At 40.3% G+C, this 27,810-nt stretch overlaps 5 protein-coding genes across 15 annotated transcripts in view; 3 read left to right on the forward strand and 2 right to left on the reverse strand.

Annotated features, from left to right (window-relative positions):
• Positions 1-27,810, forward strand: part of LOC6577043 (calcium/calmodulin-dependent 3',5'-cyclic nucleotide phosphodiesterase 1) — a 101,324-nt gene that overhangs the window by 73,278 nt on the left and 236 nt on the right. For 5 of the 11 annotated variants that reach the window (XM_032728813.2, XM_044008876.1, XM_032728811.2 and 2 more), the window contains 7 exons: positions 7,614-7,847; positions 10,075-10,600; positions 11,231-11,344; positions 11,832-11,894; positions 13,320-13,811; positions 25,212-25,461; positions 26,198-27,257. In XM_032728813.2, the coding sequence (XP_032584704.1) occupies positions 7,614-7,847; positions 10,075-10,600; positions 11,231-11,344; positions 11,832-11,894; positions 13,320-13,811; positions 25,212-25,461; positions 26,198-27,257 (2,739 nt within the window). Of the gene's footprint in view, positions 1-7,613; positions 7,848-10,074; positions 10,601-11,230; positions 11,345-11,831; positions 11,895-13,319; positions 13,812-19,133; positions 19,175-21,390; positions 22,804-25,211; positions 25,462-26,197; positions 27,258-27,376; positions 27,612-27,810 lie in introns of those variants that run through there. The other 6 variants (XM_032728815.2, XM_032728814.2, XM_032728816.2 and 3 more) reach the window with 6 other exon arrangements.
• On the reverse strand, positions 999-1,717 carry LOC6577038 (agrin). The gene has a single exon (XM_002002977.4). The coding sequence runs from the start codon at positions 1,564-1,566 to the stop codon at positions 1,345-1,347; it is 222 nt and encodes a 73-aa protein (XP_002003013.1). The 5' UTR covers positions 1,567-1,717; the 3' UTR covers positions 999-1,344.
• LOC6577039 (serine protease inhibitor Kazal-type 1) lies at positions 3,499-3,902 on the forward strand. The gene has a single exon (XM_002002978.4). It carries the CDS (start codon positions 3,577-3,579, stop codon positions 3,814-3,816), a length of 240 nt encoding a protein of 79 aa, XP_002003014.1. The 5' UTR covers positions 3,499-3,576; the 3' UTR covers positions 3,817-3,902.
• On the reverse strand, positions 5,645-6,337 carry LOC116803862 (serine protease inhibitor dipetalogastin-like). The gene has a single exon (XM_032728835.2). It carries the CDS (start codon positions 5,959-5,961, stop codon positions 5,743-5,745), a length of 219 nt encoding a protein of 72 aa, XP_032584726.1. The 5' UTR covers positions 5,962-6,337; the 3' UTR covers positions 5,645-5,742.
• Positions 14,533-16,380, forward strand: LOC6577044 (polycomb protein esc). Its single transcript, XM_002002983.4, has 4 exons — positions 14,533-14,753; positions 14,834-14,967; positions 15,031-15,202; positions 15,273-16,380. The coding sequence occupies exons 1-4, from the start codon at positions 14,691-14,693 to the stop codon at positions 16,182-16,184; spliced, it is 1,281 nt and encodes a 426-aa protein (XP_002003019.1). The 5' UTR covers positions 14,533-14,690; the 3' UTR covers positions 16,185-16,380.

Here is a 27,810-nt window from a genome sequence, read left to right on the forward strand (position 1 = left end):
CCCGACTAACTAAGCAATATCACTGACTGATAAAAAGGAAGCATTAAGTAATTTTTAGGCACGCTTCTATGCATAGCCTGGCATTTCCATGCTCCCAAGTGTACCCTAGGCAGCTTTTATTTTGTTTTTCTGCAGAGTGATGAGCCATGAGTACATAGAGATAAAAGCACATGTCATCAACCGAGTCGACAGTGCATTATCTTTTTAATAACATTCCCTTCATTTAACGCGGCTGACAGCTTCCTGTCATAAAACAAACGGTAGTCCCGTTTTGCTCTGCTCAGCTCGGCGATGTTCGTGCCTCATAAATGTGTCCCGATTGTATTTGTTGTTGTGCGCCGAATGTTGCACGGTGGCATTTGAGTAATTTGACATTTGTGTCGCACGTATCGTGATTCAATTAACGAAACGTAGTTCGTAATGCAGTTCATAAATCACAGTCCACACACACAGTCCACAAATCCGCAAATGGCAAACCCCACCCCACCCACCGCTGCAGGCGACCGACCTGTCTCTCGATTAATTATGCACAATTTGATGGATGTACGTGAGGCGAGTATTTAAGCAACGCATCGAAGCCGCCCTCTCCCACTCTCCCACTCAATAGCATCGAGCTCAAACCTGTTGATGACGTAGCTGCGTAGTTGTTGCTGCTTTTAATTAGCATTTAATGGCAATATTTGCATACGGACACAACGATAAATCGGCGACACGCTTCAGCGCGGCTCAATGAAAGCGGCTATCAGCCCCAGCCAAATTAAACCTGTTTCCACGTTTTGGCACATCCATCAATTTTTCCACTTCCACTTTGCATAAATATCGATAAGAAATGATTTATAGTAGATAGAGGGGGAATTGAGAAAATACGTTATCCGTGAATTTAAAGTCTTTCGAAATTCTAAAAAAGAATATTAAAAATATTTAAGTTAATTTAAAAAAAAAAGTATTAGTATATATATAAATTAGAAACAGAGTTTCAAATCAAAAACAAAAATATATATGTTTACCACTTTATGATATCAATTTATTATTTAATATTATTAATAACTTTATCGGAAATAATGGTCGTCTTTCTTTTTAAAGTAAAAAATTCATGTTAAAAGAATTTATTTTGTATATATATATATATTTAAAAATAAAAAAATATATGTATGTATATTTTGCAGACATGTTATAACAATATATTTTGTAAATATCTCATGGACACACTGTCAAAAACAATATAATGGATTTTAAAAAATGTCATTAAAAATAGATATAATATATGAGAAATATGTTTATAAGTAGATATACAATATTATATACGTTCAATGGGAAGAAATAACTGTAGATGCTGGCGCCACCTTAGCAGGGTCCCATCTTCCGTATGCTGAGCTGACGACCCAGGCCCCTGTATTCGCGCTGCGTACATTCAAATTCACAACGATTCGTATAGGTAATGCCATTCGAGCCGCAGAGCTGAACCTTTTCGTTGAGGTTGCAGGGGCAAAAGTTGGCCTCGCTCTGGCCAAGCCAAACGACAGTTAGAACAAAGCTGAGCAGCAGAAGCAAACTCAGAGATTTCATCTTCACTTTCAGCTAATTAAACAACAGCCACGAATAAGTAAAGTGTCAAGTCTGTGCGATACGGCGAGATTCTAAAAGATTTGATGAGATGCGACTCAACTAGTCGAGCGTTGAATTTACACTGAGCGTCAAAAGCAAAGCAAACGCAATCTTTTTAACTGAAAAGAGCGTGTTCCGGCGGGGCTTGGGCTGAGTCAAGTACGTCTCTGAGTATGCGTCAGTTTTGCTAATTAGTCAACAAATTGCTGACTATTTTTTTTTCGTCTCTGATTGTGAATGTGTGTGTGCGGGTGTATGTGTGTGTTTGAATAAGAGTGTGCTTCCACTTAAAAACAAAAACATCTGTGGCATTCCATCCGCCACGCCATCCTGCTCTATGAAAACTTTGCCGTGGTCTCGTCTCATTGAAATTGTTTAGCGCTTTGTTTGCATTTGCTGTGCGCGCCTCCAACAATTTACAGGGCCTGGCAATTGATGATGGCCTCCGCCTGGGGTGTGCCCCGCCAGCTATGCAACCAGAGGAGCACCAACAGCAGCAGCATTACCAAGCGGACAGCCCAAAGACTCGAAATGCGCATGGCTATGCCAATTTTGCAACTAAGACGGAACGAGTTATCGTGCGCTCAGTCTGATTTCCCCAGTGGCCGAGCTCGACAAATTGAGTGAATTACTATCAAAACTACTTAGTTGGGCAACAAAAGAGTGCACAAATTGACATCAAAATAAATTAGAATATATACGCGATAAATATGGCATTCCATTAATTGAAATTGTAATGGAAATTGTAATGGAAATGCAAATTGAAGTGAGCGAGTGCCTTGAGGGCCATCATTAACGCACCAACTAACTGAGGTACACCTATTATTTTAGCCAAATTACTTATTCCCACCTGCCGATTATCAAGGGCTGTGCTACGATCGCGGCAACCCAGTGCGCACCTTTTTCCAGAGGTGTCAATGCTGATAAGAAGACAGAGAGCAAGTGTGTAAAGAGATTGTGTGAGAGAGAGAGAGAGAGAGAGAGAGAGAGTGACACAGAGAGAGCATACATATACATAGACTGATATTAGAGATGGGCGCGTGAGTCAATATCTTATAAGCAAAGTATAGTAAAAGAAAGAAGCTTTAAAGGCCTCAAAGACAGTTAAATTTCCTATAATAATAAAAAGAATGAAATATATATTTAAATATATTTTTTTGTACAAGTCTATTATCATATATGCTAAGCCTTTGCAGACTGACCTTACGTACATAGTTCAAATTATAAATGACAAGAACTGAAGTCAGCTGGAATTTAGAATCTTATATATAATTATTTGAACATAAAGTCTAACTTTATTTAAGCTAAATGAAACTTTAACTAACTTTATTTAAGTGATATGGAATATATAACCCAGAGTCTTGGTAACTACTGGAAATACAAAGACAAAAATTATAATTTTTCATATATAATATAAAATATATTTTTATTTTATTCTAATATTTATATATCAGGAATAAATATATACCAGTTCAAATATAAAATTCACTTCGAATATTATCAAAATACCTATATTTTCTGTTCAGATAGGTATTTTGATAATAGTCGAAGGAAGCTTCTATTTGAATTGGTGCCGTTATCTGAATCGGCACGTGCGCATCTCTAAGTACATGAAAAGCTTGTGTCAAAGCTTTTTGGGAACGCAATTAGTTGGCAACTCGAACCCGATTCAAAGCAGCAGCTGTTGATCAGTGGCAAAACGAAAAGCAACAATCAGAGAACATCAACAACTAATAATAATTAGAAAATTCCTAAATATATTAAACAAATATGTGTGCACAAAGCTCGACCGAAATATTTAAAGCAGTAAGAGAAAAGGCGTAAAAACACTACCCAAGCGACGAAGCACCTGTGATAAGATAAGAGTCATGCATACAAGCGAGCCGATGGAAGTGGCCCAGCCAAAACAAAAAACCCAATTGTCAGTATCAATATTGAGCAACTAGTGGATTAACCTGCTGTACGAATACAATGAAGTACAATTTATTGCTGTTGGCCCTGTGCCTGCTGCTGGCCACGTTTGTCAACGCCAATCCGGAGAACGAGAAGCTGGCCGTACCGAAACAAATCTGCCCGTGTCCTCGCAACTATGATCCAGTCTGTGCCAGCAACTTGATCTCATATCCAAATCGCTGTCTATACGATTGTGCGCGTCGCGAGCTCGAGCGGGCTGGACGCAGCTTGGATTTGCTCAGATCAGGAGACTGCTAAGCGGACTTTCAATCTGTTTCAAATCTGTACATTCCAACACAAGTTTATAATCAAAATACAAAATAAATGGAATAATATTTTATAAAGGCCGTGCTGAATCACCGTCAATGGGGAAACTATAAATGTATTTGTCTAAAATTATTGCTTATCAGCAGAGCCCATTCGAAGTGACTATTGATAGTGACTAGCTTTATCTCTGCAATGTATAAACAGCTATTAATCAGAGGGCACAGCACTTCAGATACACAAGGCTGAATCAGAATAAAAGCTCATATGCAGCTAGAAATCTACTAGAAGAAAATGCTCTACAATATATAATATATATTTATATATTTAATATTATGACCTGAGCAAATAAATCATCCTCTTTACAACTCTACAAAGATACATAAATATTTTGTATTTGTAATTGTATTTGTACTTCTTGTTTCCTATTATACTAAACTATAGTATACTATCTTTCTTCTCGAATTAAAGACACGTTGACATTTCTTCAAGCTATTCCCTTGCTATAACGAATTTCTTATTATTGTTGGAATTAGAACTCGTTCCACATATGTTGAGCAGTTGAATAAATAAAGCGAAGGTTGAAATCAGCACAAATATTAACATTTATTTATGGTAGAGCTCATATTTATTATAAGTATATATGTATATATATATATTCATAGATAAATTATTTATAATATATATAAGGAAATTTCTTCATGTCACTAGCACAATGACGATATGAGTCTCAACAAATAAATATAATATTCAAAGGTAAATTATCTATCGGAAATATACATACAGCAAATAAATATTTGCACTCGAGGCACCGAGAAGAATGGCAATTATCTCACGTTAGGTGCTAAATAGGCGTAAACACGTATGCTAGAATTCTGTAATTAGTTGATAGCTGGCGAAACCGACCCATACGTAACTTCTAATCTCTAAAAATATCAAATATGATTTATATAACAATATTATTTCACTATTTACACATGCCTATCTCTCTCTCTCTCTCTCTCTCTCTCTCTCTCACACGAATTAATTTTGCAATATTCGAAAATTTGGTTTTTAAACTTGAACTCTGTAAAAATCTTGGTCTTGGTCTAGGCATGCGAATTGAAGATCTCCTGCACTCCATTTCTATAAAGATATCAAAACAATGAGAGTCGAGTAGGGCCAACCGAATGATCAATCCAAATTAACAATCTGTTACAATTTCTTACAGTTACTGGAATGCCGAAAGAGTGTGTGTGTAATCGTCCATATTATAATGGATATACATATATTTATAATAATTGTCTATAAGCAGAAATCAGTTATTCAAACAGGGTCCCTCATGCACCTGAGTCAAATTAACGTCGTAGGCCGCAGCTGCGACAGCGAAGCAGTTGAGTATGCACAAATTGGGATACGTTATGTTATCGCTGCCGCAGATTTCTTTGAAACTTTCGTCACATTGACACGTAGGCCGTTGAGCGTCGTTGGAGGGGGTGAGAGCGCTTAGGATATGCAAGCTGATAGCGATGATAGCGCAGATCCGCATGACGATCAATTCTGGGCAACTGGCAAAAGAATGCTAAAGTTTCCAAAAGTTATCTTGAAATGTTAGCTCTGTTTTCTTACAACCTGCAATGCGGAGTAATGCGTTCATAATCAATATATTACTCTCTAATAGGCTTGCAAATTGTTAAAGAACTCGGACTGCTTTAGCCGAGAGCCCCACTCGAAAATCTCTCAGAAATCCACCGTGGCTCGAAATAGTCGTACTTCATTCAAAATCAATTGCAAATTCTTTGTTCACATGTAATCAAAGCAAAGAAGAAGTAGTTAGCATTGATTGAATTTTGCAATAGTCGGAAAAATATTTATTTAACTTGAAGTGTGAAGTGAACAATTCACATTTTTAAATTGTATACTCTTGTGTAACTCCGGAAACTAACAGGGCCCAGCTTTGACCAGAGTCAAAGGGCTGCCGTGACGCGCAGCACGCCTGGCGGAGCAGTTTAGCTCGCACGGATTTGGATACGTGATGCCATCGCTGCCGCAGACCAGCTCAAAGTTGCGCGTACAGGCGCATATCTCACTCTGATCCTCCGCGGTGGAAAGGGAAAGCAGTGCCAGCAGGCAGACGGCGATAAGAGCGCAAAGCCGCATAACGATTGCAATTGGTCGACTGGCTGACTGGGTGACTGGGTGACTCTATGACTGGTTAGACAATACTAAAGCTTTCTACAGTTGCTAGCTTTATTTTATATTCGAATAGATAAAAGCCGCAACGCAAAGCAACAACAGCTCTAAGTGCTCTATGGCTGGCCAATTCGCCAATAACTACCAGATAATACGTCAGCAATTAGCAAGACAATTGAGTCGGAGCAAGATATCCTTACTATATCAAAAAATGACAATCAGAATAGTCGAAGCGGGATGGAGATATTCGTCTCAATAATCAAATTTAATTTGAAGGTTATTTCGCCATGATTTAGTAATCATGATTTGTTCATTGTATTATTCCTTAAATCACCATGCAACCTAGAAATCATTCAACATTTATACAATATTCCAGGTGTTAAATTTCAGTTTTAGATACCGCTCGACCGATTGATGCTTTTCCATGACTTTTTTTTTAATTTTTACCAATCCAAAAATCATATACTATTCTAGATGTATTTTACACACATGTCTAGCCAAAGATTCAAAACTCATATTTTTTAGCAAACAGAACATGTATGGACAATCGGAAACCATTAATCTTAACTCAGGGGGAATTGAATTGAAATTTGTAGCGTACGCAGAATGTAAAAATCTCTCTATCTGCACCACCTCAGAAAAGTAGTATTTCTTTGCAACTCCTTTTAAAAACTTATGCTCGTATCACAGCACATTTGATCAAAGAAACCTTAGAAAAGAATCATCAAGAGTTGGTGTTAGCTCAACGTGTTGGAATTAATAATTATTTCGCTTCATATATAAAATAAACTATTAGAATTCAATACACTTTTAAGTTCGTATCATCCAATTTGGGTTCAACATTTAACATGGTCCATCGTGTACTTTGGATAATTTGAAACCGTCCACTGCCGCATCCTCAGCAACACAGTCCAGTATGCACTCATTGGCATATGTTTGGCCATCGTTGCCGCAGACAGGATGATTTTCCCCAGTACAGTTACAAAACGGGTATCTGCATAAAGCATTCCGGATCAGCAGACTGAAGGCGATAAAAGCGAGGAACTTCATGATGATAATCAACTCTTGACAAGTGCTGAGAAAACTCTGAAGTGTTCCCCAATTGTCGACGTACTTTTATATCCTTAGGACAGTAATCCGTTAATAATTAATCCGACACTGTAGTTAATTTGATCCATATGGCACGACTAAGTATCACCCGACATTATACAAAATCAAAAAGTTGGCGGTAGAGCCTAGTCTAAATATATTGAAATTCTGTGACTATGTTTATATTTCTGTTTTATTATTATCTGATCCCGATAAATGGATAATTGATTTTTCATTTAGCTCAACTTCGTGCACCTGATTGGCCCAAGCTTTCATGCTGATTGTACTGCATTCACTCAAATGCAAATCCTTTCTAACACAAGAGCTTCCGCCGACCCTTTCGTATCCAAACAATGACTATGAGATTTCACTAAGAGGCCTGATGGTGACTAGGCTAGCTCCAGTCACAGCCCGCTCAATCATATGCACGTTTTTATTGCCATATAGGCACCTGTTGAATGGGGATTTATAACATGAATAAAATGCATTTTCTAAGCTCGATTTGTATTTCTATTCTCTGATACTTGCAGTTGCCAGCACGCCGGAGACTCTGCCAACTAAGCGGGAGGAAGGAATTGCCGGTGCAGGTGCAGGAGCAGGTGCAGGCGGCAACAGCAGCAGCGTCGGCAGCATTGGAGCTGCGTCCAGTGGTGGTGCAGGTGCAGCGTCAACAACTGAGCCAAATAACGGTGAACAGAGTCCCACAGTCTGTGAGCTGGGCAGCAGCGGCGGCGCCAATGCAACAATAAATGGTCAAGTGGCAAGTAAGTTTACCTCTAGCCTTACATTCCTCAACAGCCAACACTTGGGGGGCGTAGCTTTCTATGTGTGTCCTCTGACTCAAAATTTTCATTTTCTACAGAGGCCCTGACTACATTCAAGAGTTGCTCAGCTTAAAGCAGAGAGAAAGAGAGAGGGAGAGAGAGCCACTAAGCTACAATTTGAGTAGATTTTCTGTGTGGGATGCTGCCTTTGATTTTTAGCAGCCTGAACTCATTAAGACCATGAGAAGTGGACAGTAAAAGTAGCATAAAACATTTTCCCAAAAAAAAAAAAAAAACTTGAAAGCCCAGAGATCTCTCTCAGACAACAGCAGCAACTGGAGACGCGATAAGCTGGCAGAGCAGTAAGGAGCTCCTCCAAACGATACCTTTAAGCAGTGGAATCTCGAGTGTAACATAAATTTAAGTGCTGCATAAAAGCGAACTTTATGGAGCAGCAGCCACTGCTCGAGCTCCAAGTTGTTGTTGTAGCTCTGCCACTGGCGCTTGCACTGCCAAAAAATAAATGGAATGCAGTTAACAGTCCAAGTGGGTGGCAACGTTCTTTCCCGCCTTACTTCTCATTCGTTCGTTCTCTTTTATTTTTTCTTTACTGTTCTTGTTGTTGTCTGTATTCGTTTGCCAAATACGCCCGAGGAGCTGGCTTTGTCCCATTCCTGTGGCTGTTTATGCTCAACGCTCAACGCAGCTAGATAAATCTTTGGCTATTTGCTACTTGCTCGCAATCGTTTCGAGTTGCCTTTGCCTTTGCCTTTGCCATTTCCATTGCCATTGCCAGCCAAAGGATGCCAGGAGCCATTGACTGGGTCGTTCGTTAAGCATTCACAATTACACTTCGGGCTCAACTAAATAGAGAATTATGTGATGTTCGCTACGCTTAAAGTCGTTCTATAAATTATTGATTTACTCTAGCAATATGACTGAGAGTGCTACGCTTATGGGCTTATACAACTCTATATTCTTTATTCATTTAAATAACTTCTTATTCTTGCCATACCTAATCTCTTATCTAAATATATTTGAAAGGACCGTTAAGCATACGTACATACAATACATGGAACAGATAGAAGAATTGGGCAGCCACCAATCGACTTAGCTCAACTCCGTTACTCTCTCTCTCAGTCTGTCCCTCCCTCTATTTGTCTCTCTCTCTCTCTCTCTCTCTCTCTTTCGCTTTGTCCAGTTAGGAGCAATTTCGGGAGATTAGCCCATATGTCTGTAGGTATGACTGCCTGTCTATCTGTCTGTCTCCATTTCTACCTCTGTCTCTCTGTCTACAGATCATCTAAACTGTCTATATGTATGCCGCAGTAATCATTTGATCTTTATATATAAGGAGAACAAAGCTAGTATGCTTGCAGTAGCAGAGAGTCTTCTCATTGGTCACTTCAAGTTCGCCTGCAACGACCTCTACCTGCTGCCTGGCTCAACATTTGAGCACTACTCAGTCGTTGAGTGAAAGTCGCCCTATATAAAGGGAAGTACCTGGTGGGGGTCAGTTGTGCAGTGCAGTAATGTGAAACTAAGTGTGTGATTGTTAAGCTAAGCTTTAAAGACTTAGAGGAAATACTTGGGGGAAATACTTGGAGAAAATACTTGGAGGAAATACTTAGAGGAAATACTTTTAGGAAAGCTACTCAGCTACTTAGTACTTACTTACTTAGCTAGACATGAAAGATTTAGAGGGAATACTTAGAAGAATTACTTGGAGGAAACATTTAGAAAAAATAGTTGGAGGTAATACTTAGAGGAAAGAATTTGAGGAACATCTTAGAAGAAATGTGTGCTCGTTCAGCTAAACATACTTAGAGGAAAGACTTAGGGGAAGGACTCATAGGAAAGTCATAGAGAAAACACGTAGAGGAAATACTTGGAGGACACACTTAGAGGAAAGACTTAGAGGTAATACTCCAAATAAATACTTTGAGTAATACTTGCATATCGTATGCAAAACTCACTTCTGATCCAGTTTGACTCATATGCCATATGACGACTTAGTAGACATTTTTTGACTTCTGTAATTTCAGTTTATAAACATTTTTGTATATTTTTATTTTATTTGATGTCAACTGTTCGTTACGTTTCTCAACATTACGCCCCTCAAGTGTGTTCAGTTGGTGTCAGCCAGTCAATTTGTTTAAATGAAAGTCTCCGAATACATCTGAGCCAAACTGACTATCAATCGAATTGTTGCTCTTGTTACTTATAGAACACGGCTCACTTACCATTGTACGGCGCTCGAATAGTCGCAAGAGCTTCACACAGATCGACGGACAATCGCAATCAATCGCCTCGCCATCGTCGGGCAGCATTAGCTTCTTCCAAACGCCGATCAGCGAGTCTCTCGCTGAGCGACTTAGTGCTAAGGGCTCCAACGGCAACACATCCTTAACAGCCGCCGATAAGCGTGCGGTCGATAGCTCGTCCCGGGCTCAATCGAATCTTACTGGCAAAATGCAACCGTCGTCGCCAAATCAAACGAATTTCGTAACCGATGCAGCTGTGCAACCGGCGCCAATCGAGCGACCCACCTTCGATTATAGACTAAGTCGCGATACGACCGAATATCAAAGCTCCGTACTCGCCGCCCCAAGCTCGTTATTTCATCCACTAATGGATCAATCGTCGCGTCAATCGTTACAATCGGTCTCGAATACTTCCGCCGGTGATGTATGGGATACGGAAAATTTGCCACCTGTCGATACGCCAGATGCTCTCAACAAAGCAGCTGTCAGGTGAGTCTATGTTTCATTTATAAATACATAAATATATGATTAGAATCTTAATTATTATTTTAGCAAAGGCACACAATTGGTTTCCTAATCAGGAATCACACATCTCATGTCCTGTTTATTATTTTTTCAGATATTCCTGCCCTTCTTGTTTGAGATTTTGTAACAAAGTATTGCTCTTTAAAACTATAGTTACAGCATCTAAAAAAAAGTTAGAATTACCTCCAGCTAATGCAAAAGCTTTGCTCAGGCTAAATCTTCTAGAGGTTATAGAGACCATAGTCCAATCAATCCAATAAATTATATGTAATAGGAATAAAGATAATTTTTAGAAATATAGTTTAGTTTTATAATAAAGTATAATAATAGTAATACAAAAATAACAAAATCATTATAAGAAATGTTTAAAGAATACAATAATTGGAATTGAAGAAAGGGTTCAGAGTAACTTCTAGGCTAGGAAACATTTACTAGTCTATATTAAGTTAGGTAGCTTACAAAATATTAAACAAAGGTTATACATATATTGTTTATTTTTACATATATTTCGATTCGGATATTTAAACTTTTGGCTTATTTCTACTAATTTCTCAAGGTCTGGTTGGCTAATAATTAACTGTTTTGCATTCGCAGAATACGCAGCTTGCTGCGACGAATGGACCATGAGACCGTCGCCTACGAGGATATGCAGCGGAACCTGCACTATGCGGCGCGTGTGCTCGAGGCCGTTTTTATAGACGAGTCAAGGTAGGTGGATGCATTGTATATGTGTTGATTTTGTTTGTGTACTTGAAGAACTCGAAGCTGTTCTGCACTATTCTATTCTAATCCTAACTCTAAGGAAGAACCGGCAAAATACAAGTATTGCTGGTGCTTTCGGGGATCGTCTAATTCTCTCTATAATGCAATGTTTTTATATAATACAATCGGTTCAGGCTTTAGCGTATTAGTATGTCTCCTCGTCATATAGTGCTGATTGAATTGAATTTCTATTTGGATTGCGCACAGAAGGCAAGCTTCAAACAAAGTTTCATAAATCGGAGAATTTACATTTACATTTCTCATTCCAAACGATCTTAACCCAAATGTAGCTATCGATAAATGTCTTGGTTTTTCTTTTTTTTTGTTTTTGGTTTTTGGTTTTTGATTTTGCTTTTCTCTTTTACAATTTTACACGTTTTTTATATATTCGTTTTTTTTTTTCTTTTTTATACATGTGTATGTGTTTGATCAGAAGCCCCACATCAGGTAAAAGTAAATTGGGGCAAATTGCGTCTTCATCCGTTGAGAGCGAAGAGTAAGTCTTTTTAGAGCCAATTTCAAAAATATTTTGGGTTGTCGTTAACTTTGTTACATTTTTTTTAACTCTTTCTCTCTATCTGTCTCTCTACTCCATTTAATAACCCTGCCCCAACTGCGCGCTCATATCAACAAAAAAAATTATACTTATCCAATACTAAATTCATATATCATTCCACTCAATCTTTTTCCTAAACTGTTCTTCTCTTCCCCTCTCTCTCTATCTCTTTCTAACTATTTTAACTTTCGTTTTGAATCATAATTTGTAGTGCTATTTTCTGTTCAACTTACTTTACCTAAACTATTATTGCCTTGCTCTGCAGTTTTGCAGCAAAGTTTATCATATTCAATTCATTACGATCATCAAACTCATAATATATACAGAGAACGCGTGTATTTTAGCTAGTCTAGTCAAAACATACACAACAACTGCTACTACTACAACTATTACTACTGAGAATCGTGTGATAATCCCCGTTTGCAAAGCTAAGCACCGTATTATTGAAGAACTGTCTCACTCTCTATATATCTATATATTTTTGATTTTTCCAAAAACATAATATAGTTCCAATTCTCGGTGTATTGAATTATTGATGTCTCTCTACTCTTAAGTATAGAGTTGGTTCCCCTCGTGTTCTCCAGATGACAACTGTTTTCGTATCTTCTGACTCTACTATTCCCTATTCGTTACTCGTTACTCGCTCTAAACATTACTCGTTACTGTACGCAAAACGAATTAAATTTTGGGTCGTTTCATTTTTTAGTTTATACTTACCGTTGGAAAGGGAACATTGCTTTTTTGTTATTTACCACAGAAGAACATAGTTTCAATTAAAAGCCCAAATTCCCCATGCGCCTGTCATTCACACAGTGCGCATTTAATATTGACTCCATTCAGCGTCGAACATGGTGTGTGTGTCTGATGGTTGCATAAGGCTTAAATTATGCACAACATCCTGACACGACTGTTCGATTTGCATTACCAAGTGTGGGTTCAGTTCAGTTGGGTTTGGGTTCGGGTTTGGGTTGGGCTCGAGCAGAGCTCGTTCGACATTCAAAAGTATGCAACACTTTTTGTCTGCGAACTCTCGAGCATTGGTGTTCAGTGTGCGCGTTCTTTGAGGAACTAATGTAATCCTCGCTTAAATTGCCTTTTAACCCCAGCAAAAAACCAAACAAAACAAAACAAAAATCTAAAAAAACAAATTATCAACTGATGTTCTATTTATTTTTTCTTTCTATTGCCAACCATTTTTTGAAATTCACAAAATTAAAAACAAAAAAAACAATATTTAATATGAATATGCCAAACAACGAACCGTACCATAAATTTGTTGTCTGCACCGGTTCGCTTTGACTCACTGCCAACTGCTGTGCAAAAAAACACTTGACCCTCTCCAATCGTCCAATCGACCAATCGCAGCGAGGCTGCCAACAAAAGCTGCAACGGTAACTGTAAAAATCTCAACAACAACAACTCAAATGGCAGCTGCAGCCTACACAAGGCGCCTGAATCAGAAGCAGCGGCGACGACAGCGACGGAAACGTCGACTGAGCAACCAATAAATTCCACAGACAATCAAACAAACCAAGAAGCTCTGCCGGCCTCTCTGGCGCTCTCTGAGACGCAGGTACCCAAAGCACTCGAAACAGTCAGCGAATGCAAAACAGAAGAGCAAACGGCTGCAGCAGAAGCAGCAACAACAACAACAACAGCGACGTCAACGACGACGACGACGACGACGACGTCAACGACGACGACGACAACAGTTCCAACTGCATCAGCTAGTGGGGCTGAGGCTGACGCAGGTCAAAGTGTTTCCAGCAGTAGCAGTTGCAGTAATAAAGCGACCGTTCAGCGACAAAGACGCCTGCGCACACCGGTCTGGGCGAGATCAATGTCGACGAATAAAACGTACTTGCAAATGGTTTATATTGCATAAATTAGAATATATTTATATATATTTTCAGTTGTTTCTTTTTTTTTTAATCCTTAACTTTTAAGTTGTCTTTACGTTGTTACGTTACGTTAACAAAAAAAAAAAAAAACACACACACAGATACAAACAAATATTAAAACAATTTTTCTGTCTTTCTGTCTGTCTCTTAACTCTACTACTCTATAAAACTTTTGTCTATATACAATATGAAAAATTGTGTGCGTTTCCTTTTCTACTGCTGTATATATTGTCTTGATACTGTCTCCTATTTTATACTCTATCGCTATAACTTTGTAAATATATATGTATGAATGTATATGAATCCCACTTTTGTACATCCCTTTATTATCCCTTTTCTTCGAGCTCTGTACTACCCCTGACCCCTTTGTGTTGCATATGTACAGTCTTAAATAATTACATGCATATATTTGAAGCATTTTTGTAAATGTTATATCACATTTAAATTCATGGCATGTAATTGTCTCTCCATATTAACAATAATACCTATTACTCCTTAATTGGCTTGCGCATGCGTAAACTTTATTCGCGCATACTTAATTTGGGGAGCTATCGATAGGTGATTTCAATTTGAGTTTTTACACTGGTCAGTGGTTTTTATAAGCGATATGCATATCGATACATAAATTAGCTATCGATATGGCTTGTGTTAATTAACAGCGCAATGTTATTGTATGTACCACCGCTATGACGATCGCGTTGTGGCAACGCTGCGCGTGTTTCTTGCCGCCAAAAGTGAACAATAACACTTGTTTTCATTACTTAAATTGTTTGCAAACAAGATAAATTGTTTATTGCCCAACGGCCGTGTGGCTGAAGTGTGTGTTGAAAGTGCCATGAGCAGCGAAAAAGTGAAAAACGACAATGAGCCCAATGAAGACTCGGACGATTCGTGCGACGTAAGTTGAATATACAAATTGCAATGAAAAACGCGAAAATTAATCGCAACAATTAATTTCCGCATGACACACACATGCAGGATGAATCGGCCAGTTTCACCACAAACAGCACTACCTCACGTAGCAAATCGCCGGCCTCCAGCACGCGCAGCAAACGTCGCGGCCGGCGCAGCCACAAATCAAAGCCAAAAAGCGGCGCTGCCTACAAATACGAGTAAGTCGAAAGCTAAAGACAACAAGTAATTGGCCTTCAGCTGTAGCAATTTCACTCTTCAAGCACGCATGTTAAGGAGAATCATGGCGCCAACATATTTGGCGTGTCGTTCAACACGCTGCTGGGCAAGGACGAGCCCCAAGTGTTTGCCACAGCGGGCAGCAATCGTTGCACCGTCTACGAGTGTCCGCGCAAAGGAGGCTTGACACTGCTCCACTGCTATGCAGATCCGGATGTAAGTAGCTGCCAATGTGTCCATAACTAGACATGCCACTCACTTGCCACTTCATGCTATTTCACGCCAGCCCGATGAGGTCTTCTATACCTGCGCCTGGTCATATAACTTAAAGACGTCCGCCCCGCTGCTTGCCGCTGCCGGCTACCGCGGAGTCATCCGTGTCATTGACATTGAACAGAACGAGGCGGTGGGCAATTATATTGGCCATGGCCAGGCAATCAATGAGCTTAAGTTCCATCCGCATAAGCTGCAACTGTTGCTCTCCGGCAGCAAGGATCATGCCATACGCCTGTGGAATATACAGACGCACGTATGCATTGCCATCTTCGGTGGCGTTGAGGGCCATCGCGACGAGGTGCTATCGATTGATTTCAATATGCGCGGCGATCGCATCGTTAGCAGTGGCATGGATCATTCGCTGAAGCTCTGGTGCCTCAACACTCAGGAGTTTCAGCACAAAATCGAGCTGTCGCAAACATTTAGCCAGGAGAAGTCAACGCTGCCCTTTCCCACAATCACCAAACACTTTCCGGACTTCTCAACGCGCGACATTCATCGCAATTATGTGGACTGTGTGCAATGGTTCGGCAACTTTGTGCTCTCCAAGTCCTGCGAGAACGCCATCGTCTGCTGGAAGCCCGGCCAGCTGCATCAGAGCTTCGAGCAGCTCAAGCCCAGCGATTCGTCGTGCACCATCATTGCGGAGTTCGAGTACGATGAGTGTGAGATATGGTTTGTGCGCTTCGGCTTCAATCCGTGGCAAAAGGTTATCGCATTGGGCAACCAGCAGGGCAAGGTCTATGTCTGGGAAATGGACCCCAGTGACCCAGAGGGTGCCCATATGACGACCCTGCACAACGCGCGCAGCGTGGCGACTGTGCGTCAGATAGCATTTTCCCGGGATGCCAGCGTCTTGGTCTATGTGTGCGATGATGCAACTGTCTGGCGCTGGAACCGTCGACAACCGACCGCACTCTAAGGATCCTAAAGAGTCACCAATTCGTAGATACAAACCACAACCAAATCTCACGTGGCCAAAATCGTAGCACAACATGCATCTAACACTGTGCCTAGTTCCTAGTACTTAGCTCTTAGTCCTTGTCTCAATTAAACCAATTATCTCATGTGTAGACGCCAATGGAAAATTGTATTATAATATAGCTTGAAAAAACATATTCTTAACTTTGAACATTTGTATGTGTGTGAGTGGTTGGAAAGCAAGTCAATCCGAGTTCGATGTAAATCGCCAACACACGTGACCATCGCTTTGGCAGTTTTCAGCACACTCACACGTAACCACACACCTGGCCATTAAGTAGTCAGCCAGGTAATTGAAAAGGCAGCCAACTGTATGGAACGATATCCGGAGTGGCGCAGAAACAAAATGAATTCGATGGCGTTTTCCACGCGTGGCAAACCATAATTAGTGTGCAGCATCCAGGGGCTTTAAGAAGGAGCAACATTTCAGCATCTGTCCCCAGTTGGCCACTTCTCTAATCGCCCCGCCAGACCCAACCAAACGAGCTGCAGTTAACCGCAATTTGTATGCGTTGCTGCACTGCAGCCCAGTGGGTTGAGCGAAATAAATGCGACGAAATTGAAACTGACAACAGAGACTCGGCTCAACGCGACTCCACGCTGCACGGCTCGCTGGCAGACGGGCAAACCAATCCGGGCAGCCGAGCCATAATGGCTCACAAGGGAGTTTTTAAGCAGAAGAGTCCCACAATGATCCTTACACAGCTTACAGATAAACGAATAGTGTAAAAAGAAGGATTGCGTGGAATTATTAAAGCAATTTGCTTTTTTTTAATTTTTATTATTATTATTATTATTTCGTTCCGCATAGACATTTTCTAATTTAGCAAATCGCAGCACTTTATTCGCATAGTAATTTCCGTTAGAGCTTTAACTTGAATTAAATGAAATTAAGCTACGTCAAGTTTTTCCTTAACAGCTCTGTTAAAGGGTATGCTAGAGGAAATTAAAGCTATGTTATTGTTTTCGCTACTCTTTTAAAGGGTATGCAAAGTGTCAAGTATTTATGTGCTCTTTGGTTTATTTGTTTGTTTTGTTTTTTTTTTTTTTTTTTTTTTTTTTTTTTTTTTTTGGGTAGTCCTGATTGAGTTTTTGAATCTGCTTTGTTTCAACGTTCGTTGACTGCGCGAAACATTGTTGTGGCTGCTGCTGCTATTTGAGTGTTTGGCGTTTGGAATCCTGCCAAGCAGCAGACCATTCGGATGTGAGTAATTAGCCGCGTTGACAGCGCGTTGTTCGGCTGGCCCATTTGGTGGTTTGCCATTATTGGTATTGAGTTGTCAATTGAGTTTTAGCCTTGGACACGCAAACCCATTGGCCGTCTAATCCCAGACAAGTTGCCATTTGGGTATTTTTTTTTTTCTGTTTTTTGTTATTTCTTTATTGGTGGCTGGCGGGCTTATCCCTTGCCATTGATCCGTCTGACTGTGCGTCATTTCGTTTCATTACGTTTATGGCTGATTTCATTGTTTATCGTTGTTGTTGTTTGATATTACCATTTTCATGTAGATGCAACTCAGCCACACATTCCCTAACGTCTTCCAACGAAACCGTCTGTAGCAACAGCTCCACGCATGTCCTCAAATATGCCCGACATAGCATAATCAGCCTGAACGACAGAAGCAGCAGCAGCAGTAAACGAATTATACGCTTGCGGTTTGTCCTCCCTCTCTCTGTCTCTCTCTCTTTCTTTCTCACTCGCTGTGTAGCGGGGTCTGTGTTATTATGTTGTTGTTGCACTCGCTAAAAATACAATTACCCGCACCCACCAACGCAACAGAGCAGCACAACAGTCATTTCGCAATGATTTGTGTCTTTCAACTCACACTCTCATCTCACGCTCGCTCTTTCCCTCTCCCACTACTGTGTGTCGCACTCGCACTCTCTATTACTAAGCACTTGTCAGCCAAAAATTAATCAAGCTAACGCCGCAGGACAAGTCACTTGTGGGGCGTCTCCTGTCATTTGAATTTAGTGTTTAACATGTGCGGATGACACCAAAAATTAGTTTAGCATGTCATTTGTCGGCCCACTCTTGAGAGGCCGCCTGGGCCACTGAGCTCAAAAGTCTTCGTTTAACGGTATGCCTTAAGCCGCTGTGAGTAGCTTTTATATACTGCGTAAGCTCTCAAAAGCGTAACGCAAGACACAATCATTTACTTACGTAATATGTTAAAGGTACACAAATATAAAATACAAGCCTGGTGGCCTATAGATATAAATTTAACTATAATTTAAACTGTAATAATGTGATATGCTATACTATACTATACTCGTGTTTTAATTTAACTAAAATGGAATATATTATCAATATTTCTAAAAATTTAATACTATCTTCTTTTTTACCGAACCGTAACGTAATTAATTGCTTTGTCTGCTACGCAAATGAAAGTCTCCAATACTCAATAATGTTTGGAGTCTACACTCATTTGTAGACTTTTGACCAGCCAGTGTTAACTTTTGACAGCTTTCTATTTATCTTATTTTTTCTGCTGCTTGCACAATTCACTTGAAAAGTAGTACTGCCACATGGCTACACTGGTGTCCCAAAAAAGTGTTCCATCTAACCTGTACTCTTATCAGTCAACTCGCTGACGCAAGATTTCGTATTGTTTAATTATGATAAAAAAAAAAATAATAATAAAAAAATTGAAAATTCATAGCAAAATGAATGGTTCTTGCAGTGTCTTCTTTTTGTTGCCCGTCGATATCAATTGTACAAAATTCACAAATTAAACGCGATTTGCGGCTTCATTCATGCGCCGATAAGGTGGAAATCGTTTTAATGTGCTTTTCAGTTTTTTGGCTCACGCACTGCCAGACGCGTGTGCCAATATGTAAAAGTGCAAATAAAAACGCGCAGTTCCAATAAATCATAATTAAAACACGCCAATTTCCTGCCATCATGCTGCAACGATCGAAGCCAACAAAGTAATTGCATAAATTCAAATTACGTTTGATTTAAACAAATATTCGAGACCCACACATATAGTTACACTCATATATACTCATTAAATATGCCAATGAATGATTCATTATAACATTTCACCTGCGGATCGAAATTGCAGGCAATTAAAACGCAAAGCTCGCGAGTGCCACGCGCGGACCCTCATAAATAGGGCATGGGCAAAAATGTTACACTTGGTCAGAGTTGAGTGCGGAATGCTCGTTCAGAAAATACATGCATATATCGGATATGCCATATAATTTATCAGTGGAGAGAATTTATGGATCCCCACACTAAAGGTGTGAAATTTACAGCTTTCTTCCGGCTGGCTAACCCCCCAAGGGATTGTACCAACTATTGAGCTAAATAAAACCCAGTTCGCCTCTACTTGCCACGTCCCAAGATGCGTACTTTCATCTGGGAGGGCTTCCATCTACCAAACTGCTGTAATATAACTCCAGCTCCAGCTCCAGTTTGAACATTGCCAGCACACCAATATCCTCTTCTCACTTCGGCGAACGCGTATTGGAATCGGAATGGAGTGAAATTAGGTCAAGCTGTTAAGTTGAAGGTCGCTCCATGATACATAGATGTCTCTAAGCAGTTATATACCAACGAAATCGTACCAGTTAGCAAAAATTCTGTGGGCAGTAGAACATTTATATGGATATAACGGCTCGCACTCATCAATCATGTTTCGCGTGAAACATTAGGAACAGCAGACAGCGGACAGCAGTACGACTAAGTGACCCAAAAAGAATATTTACCATAGCAGCAAAAATGCTTTGAAAGGCAGCAAAACACGGCCATACAAAGGGAAAATCAATAATAAATGATGTTAACTGACAATTTTTGCCACATAAGCAGCAGCAGCAGCAGCAGCAGCCATGGGCCCACACACACAGACGCACACACACGCACATAGGATGTCAGTGAAATAGGCGCATTAAATTGCAAGGACCTTTCAGCTGATGTCCGAGCCATTGTTCCCTTCCTTTGACAATACAAAACAGCCGAACACAGCGAATACACACTTTAATCAGTCTGGCCATCGGTGCAAATATGCGAGGGTTGCCTCAACAATATGTGAAGTTGGCTAATAATACTAGAGTTCCTTTACCTACAGTCTTTTATATTGTAGAGATTTACATCTTTGGGTATAACAAGTCACAAAAACCTGCAAATGGAGACTTGCCCATAAATATAGCTCAAGTGTTGCACCTTCATTCTCTTCTTATTCACATGTTGTATAGTCCAAATATCAGTTCCAACTCTCCGGCAGCATTGTAAAACTCACAAAACGTAATGATTTCATGCACGCAACTCGCATCTGTGTTCAGCTCATGTGATGCCGCATTCTTCAGTCTGTCGGCCGCTCTCTGTGTGGCCCTTCAGGATTACAGGAAAATCATTGGCAGAAAACAATGCTGCCAATTTGATAGCAATTTCCCGTGCTCGCTGACAATGACAACAACGCGTCGACGACGACAACAACAACAAAAACAAACGCGCTTCAGCCCGAGGCGGTAGCGGAGGCGGAGGTAAAGGAAATTGCACACATAACTATTAAGTGGCATATTTCTGTGAGCTTCATTCCCGGTTTGCCCTCAAATGAGCCTTAAAATCAAGCTCAAGCATTTTAGTGTTGGGTAACGAAGCCACAAAATGCTACGCTAGGCATTCGCTGGGCTAGGCCACAAATGGCTTTAAGCCGAAAATGGCTAAAGATTCAATTTCTAAGAAGCTTTTGTTTTGCAAAATTCGACCGAGAAACTGTCTGCACAGACAATTGAGATTAATTAAAGCTGTTTAAATAGAAATCTATCTGTGATTTCACATGTCGTTTCAGCGTAATCCAATTAAATGCGTGTAAGAGAGACGCACATATTATATAACCGAAATCTTCAATTAAAACGCTTTACGCTAGAGCGCCACCTGTTGCCTACATCCAGGCGTTTTTCAATGGATGCTCGCGTGATTTCAAACTGCGCTGCAAGCTCGCATGCTCGTAACATGCAAATGTGCCGATAAGTGATGTTAACAAATGCGTAGCACGCAATTCGCCGCGGCGAAATTAAATGCTACAAAACTAATGTAATCAAATGAAATGAATTGAAATGCAATTGCTAACATAAACAAAAGTGCTGGCGAATTACACAAAGTGTTTGTGTGTGTGTGTGTGTGTGTGGTTGGGGAAGGGGCTCTGCCTTGAATGCTGACCTCAGGGCGAAATGTTGAGTGCCGTCGCGGTTGCGGCGTCCGCCATCTTCAGATTCTGGCAGGCATGCAAAGTCATTAAACACAATAAGGCAAACGTCAAGGCTTACAGAGGAAGTTAGTTCCTGAAAAACCTTTGTGCTCGTGATGTTGTCGTGTTTATCAGCCGCCCAGGATATGGCTATAGCCCTGCTATTATTATTATTATTCCTGTGGTTGTTGTTGCTGTTGCTGATGCCGATGCCTTTTAGCATTTTGTATAATTGTTTTGTGAAAATAAGTTGTAAAAGAATAATATACGCGTCTGCTTGCATGTGGTTGTAGCTGCTGTTGTAACGGGCTGAAGTTGTCTGCGCCCTGCTAAGGTCGCCGCAAAGAGTCCGTTTCTTTTATTGTTACTACTTTTTTTTTTTTATTTATTTTGTTGTTTGCTGACATAATTGATATGCCCCATACAGAGCCCTGTGCACTGTGTGCTCTGCTGCTGGCGTGTGGTCGAGTGTACTGAGTGTACGAATTACTATAGTACATAGGGCAAGCAGCAGCAGCAGCGGCGGCACGCACAGGCTCTCTCTCTCTCTCTCTCTCTCTCTGAGTAGGTGGCTTCCTGGCTTGAGCCTGGCCCTTGGTCTGTGCATGGCCTGGGCCTGGGCCTGGGGCACAGGCACGCAACCAGCTCCAGTTTCGCGATGTTGTGGAACATTCGCGCACCTGGCACAACATTTAGTTTAAATTTAACTCGCAACGGGCCAACTACGCGCGACGCAGCAACTGCTGTCCAAAAAGGATTACTACGCTCAACGCGGAAAGGCCAAAAATAAAGGCAAAAAAGCTGAATACAGGAATAAAATAAAACAGCTGCACAAATATTTGCACACGTGTGTTCTCTCTGTCGTCCTGTCTCGCTCCGTTATCATCATTAAAAGCGAATTTGGCGCTAATTGCAAACTGTTGTGACACAACAACACTGGTTAAGCTCGCGCTCTCTCCCACTGCCGCTCTCCCACTCTCTCGCTCGCTCACTCTCTGCCGCGCGCTGCTGTACAGTGATAAATTACGGTTAATTTCGAGTGTGCCAATGCGAGCATAGATAGAGCAAAAAATAGCTGACATTGACGCAAAGTCAACGCCGCTCCATGTCTACACCAGCAACAACAACTACAACAACAAGCACAACAGTTAAAGGAATAGCAGCACCAGTAACAGCCGCAGCCGCAGCAACAGCAATAGCAGAGCGCCCAGCGCCTCTAGCGAGCAGAATCAGAAGCATTAGCTTCGTGATCGTTGCGATGAGTCGCCTGAGGCGTGAAAGCAGCCGTCAAAGCGTCATAACCGTCGAGCTAATACAGTTCATAATTCAGTATCGCGCCAAGGAGACGCAGGAAAAGAAGAAAAGGTGCGACCAACATAAAGTATAACTGAACAGCTAAATTACTGTTATACAATTGCTACGCACAGTTGTAAACTAAGTTTAAAAAAAAAAAACAAAAAACAAAACAAAAACAAAAAGTTATATAAAACAGTTCATAAAGAATGTTGTGTGCCAGTGAAGCGGAGCATGCCATGAAAACGGAATGGTATTACATGAATAAATCCAAGTTAAATGACTCCACAATTTAGTAGTTATCCAAGCAAACAAAAAACTGAAAATAACTACATATCTATATGCAAAAGGAGTGAAGTGTATTTGCGTTAGTCGTCGTAGCACTTGCACAAGTACTCACAGAAATTATGGGACCCGCTATATAGAGGGGAGAATGGGGGGAGGGGGCTGTGTCCAGGATGGCGCATACTCATATATTGCGGCCGAAGTTATAAAACTTTGCCAGCGTGTGGCTTAAAAGAGCCCACAAACTATGCTCAACTATTTCTGCAACTAGCTGAAAGGCGAACGAGAAATTTTCAGACCTTCAGTTATTCGAAAGCCCTCTTGTTGGCACAGAGGAAGTCAGCTTAGAAATGCGGAATGAGGAACGAGTCGAGATGCCATACATTTTTCAAATTCAAATGCAATTTCCAGCTGAAATAAACGAAAACTTGATGGAAATCTATTTATATAATATCTCTTTGACAGTAGATAACTTAACTCAAAACAATTAAAGACATGGGAGTGCTTAAAGGAATTTTCGGGTATCTTAAAGAAATACTCGTTTTGCGCCAGATGTCTTTTCTTTTTTTTTTTTTTTTAGGAGAGAGTGTTAAGAGAGTGAAAATAATTTGAGGTTGCAGTGTAGTTAGCCGAACACAAAATTCAACAAAAGACTTGAAAAATGTTAAGTGGTTCATAGAGTTCATCATCTATTGCGTATTCAAGATAATAACAAAAAAAGGAGACTTTTCTAGGGAATTGCTCATATTTAATATTTATTAAAACTTGGTTCAATAATATTTTATTGTAATATTTAGAAATAAAATTAAAAATTTTGCAAATTTTTTGGGAACTTTGAAATTTTAATTCATTAAAAATATGTGAAGTCTTTTAAGATACACATTACTTACCTAATAAGTGCTTCAAAATATATTTACTATATCTATTTATTATACAATATGAAAGAGGTCTGTTTTGAATAACTTTGACTACGACAAGCTGCACTCAACTTTCAAAATTCCTAGAAAATACCTAATACTCAGCCCTAAAATATATAAATATGTTTATATATATTTAAAATGCGCATAATTAAATATGCTTTTGCTAGCTGAACTTTTGCATTGAAATCGGAGGACTGAAGCTGTGCAGTGGGCAAGCAAATACAAATACCATAGCTACATTAAGGGTAGTCCCGCACTGCGACTAATTAAGCATAATTGAATATGACGCTAATTTCGCTAAGGTCCCAGAGCAGCTCGATGGCATTCGCTTAAGTGCTCTTGCTCAGCTCAGCGCCATAACGAGCTAACCATGATATTATATTTTTTTTGCCAGCTAACTATTGTGTGTATGTGTGTGTGTGTGTGAGTGTGTGTGCTTAATACTTGGAAAATGAGTGGAAATGCGTTGCCATAGAAATGCAGTGATTGCGAGAGGCCAGGCTGCCGTAGCTCAAACCTGCCACATGGACCAATTAGTTTCATATTTCAAAATTGTTATCAATGCCAATTACGAGCATAACATAGTGCTCCCAGGCATCCAGGACTTTAAGTTCCGGACAAAGCTAAACGTTAAGTTGAAGTTGAACTCTTATCGCAGGAGGCGTCATCGTCGTCTTTGGTTCGTCTTGTTGCACGTTGCACGTTTATTTGTTGCACTGCTGGAACTTGGCATGCAATTAGCAAATATTCTCTTAGTCAACACTCCACAAACACACACACACACGCACACACACATACCAGCATGCACAATGCCCGTCTAGTTCTGTTCGTTGCCTTATAGTCAATTGTTATTTATTTTTTACGATGCATCCCGTTCAATAATATTATCTAATCAAAATCGACTTTTTGTTCCACTTATTTAACACACAAAAAATAATAGAAATATATAGAAATTGGTTTTCCAAGCACCAACTCCAACAACTTTCCTTCCACCTCCCAACACAATATATATTTGATTTTAAAAATAACTTTTCTGTTTTCTATGTTGTTTGAAATTTTTTAGTTAACACAAGCAAAATGCTAAAGAAAAAAAAAAAAAACAATAACAAAATTGCGCTTACTCAATTTTTTAATTGTCAATTAATTTTTATTGTTTTATAAGTTTAACTTATTAGCAACAAAAAAAAGTAAAACTTCAAACTTATTTAAAAGTATTATTTGAAACCGAACTAATAAATTGTTTTTTCTTCAAACCCCAAACCCAAACCCCTTTAGGCGCCTGGCCGATGAGGACGATGAGCTCTCCGAGGTGCAGCCGGATGCGGTGCCGCCGGAGGTGCGCGAGTGGTTGGCCTCCACCTTCACGCGCCAAATGGCAACCAGCCGAATCAGAAGCGACGAGAAGCCCCGATTCCGATCGGTTGCCCATGCCATACGAGCCGGCATATTCGTGGATCGCATTTACAGGCGCGTGTCCAGCTCAACGCTGATGCAGTTTCCACCTGACGTAGTCAAACTTCTTAAGGTAAGTAAATGTCGGAAAAAGTTAGAGTTTAGAGTTAGAGTTAGAGCTTAGAGATGAGAAAGATGATAGAATATGTTGCCAAATATTTTACCCACATTTATTAATTTAATAGTCTAGTTAGGTCTTCGATATTTTGCGAAGTTTATATGAAACTCTAATTTCTCCTGAACCCATTGAAAATGTGAAATTCGGGTATAATGGCTATGTTAAAATGTATGTGACAGGAGGCATGGCAGATCCCAAGAGTATATAAATTCTTGATCAGGGGAATGAGCTGAGTCCACTTAGATCTGTCCGTCTGCCTATCTGGCCGTCCGAACGTGTTGATCTCAGAAGATATTAAAGACTAGAGACTTGACATTTGTCATATAAGTCCGTATCGCCATGCGCATATAATAGAGTGGCTATCGATTTTTGCTGTTATCGATTAAAAACGATTTCAAAAATGAGTTATAAAATTATATCTTCTACATCTTTAGAGCTAGAGTCTACAAATTTTAAATGTAGATTCATGTGAATTTTATAGATTTTCGATTTTTGTTATAATTAATTAGGCAATCCATCGGGACTCTCTAGTCGAGAGACCTCACTTAGTAACAGTCATTGGGCATTGTTACATTACTTGAATATATAAATAAAAAATAAAAGTCTGGATCAACTAACAAACAGTTTATAATATTTGAATAATATATTAATTTATATATTCAAAATTTGCATCTATGTGTTTCACTTCTAGAATCTAGACGACTGGACTTTCGACGTGTTTGCATTGACCGAGGCAGCCAGCGGACAGGTGATTAAGTACGTAGCCTACGATCTGCTCAATCGATATGGGGCAATGCACAAGTTTAAGATATCGCCCGGAGTGCTGGAGACGTTCTTGAATCGCGTTGAGGAGGGCTATTGCCGCTTCCGGAATCCATATCACAACAATCTGCATGCGGTAGATGTGATGCACACGATGCACTATTGCCTGTGCAACACCGGCCTGATGAACTGGCTGACGGACTTGGAGATCTTTGCCTCGTTGCTGGCGGCGCTGCTGCACGACTTTGAGCACACGGGCACCACTAACAACTTCCACGTGATGTCCGGCTCGGAGACGGCGCTGCTCTACAACGATCGGGCGGTGCTGGAGAATCATCATGTGAGCGCCAGCTTTCGGCTGATGAGGGAGGAGGATGCCAATATATTGTCACACTTGTCCCGGGATGAGTACAAGGAGCTGCGCACTCTCATTATTGATATGGTGCTGGCCACCGACATGACGTTCCACTTTCAGCAGCTGAAGATAATGCGCAGCCTGCTGACCTTGCAGGAGCCCACCATAGACAAGTCGAAGGCGTTGTCCTTGGTGCTGCACTGCTGTGATATCTCCCATCCGGCGAAGCACTGGGATGTGCATCATCGTTGGACCATGCTCCTGCTAGAGGAATTCTTTCGGCAGGGCGATCTCGAGAAGGAGCTGGGTCTGCCCTTCAGTCCGCTCTGCGATCGCAAGAGCACACTCGTCGCCGAATCTCAAATCGGCTTCATCGACTTCATTGTGGACCCCAGCATGACCATCATGTCCGACATGCTCGAGCACATCCTGACACCCCTTGCGCCGGCCATCAAAGTGAAGCCGGCGCCATTGCCCGAGGAGAACAGCGATAACGATGCCGACGATGCGAAAAAGGCCACCTGCTCCATGACCCGCAAGAGCCTGACTACCAGCAGCAAGTTCTGCATCAACAAACCCTGGCTGGCATGTCTATCCGAAAACAAAAAGATCTGGAAGGAGCAGGCTATCAAAGGTAGGAAATACCATGCCGTGATACCATTTCGCCTAGTTCGTAGCGCCTTAATTTAGCCAAGACTTATTTGTTGTTTGATCTTCATACTTCATTACAAAAATCGTCATTCTCTTACGCAGAGCTCTTAGATCGCCGAAGAAAAAGTCAGATGTAAAATCAAATCAAGTCCAAGTAAATTTATGTACTCAAAATGCCTCTACTTGAATACGACCCCAAAACTAAATCTCCAAAATTTTGCATAGCGAGACGAGAATATTTATGGCGCTGGGAATTTTACTTAGAACAAGCATCTATTTTATTTGTTCTATAATATATGTATGTGTAGATATTGAAATAAATAGTTTTTTCTTTAGAGTTCTCAAGAATTCATTCGCTTTAGAATATTGCGAATTTGATTACATTTACATCATAAGAAAAGGAAAAAAAAAAAAACATTTTATTTCAAAACTAATATGCCAAAAAAATGCCTCTATAGTGGACATTGAAAATACATATATCGCACGGAAACTATTTCCCCATCTACAAGTAAATTTAAATTTATTTTGATAGTTGC

This window comes from Drosophila mojavensis, unplaced genomic scaffold (assembly GCF_018153725.1).
Source record: "Drosophila mojavensis isolate 15081-1352.22 unplaced genomic scaffold, ASM1815372v1 contig_36, whole genome shotgun sequence".
NCBI lineage: Eukaryota > Metazoa > Arthropoda > Insecta > Diptera > Drosophilidae > Drosophila > Drosophila mojavensis.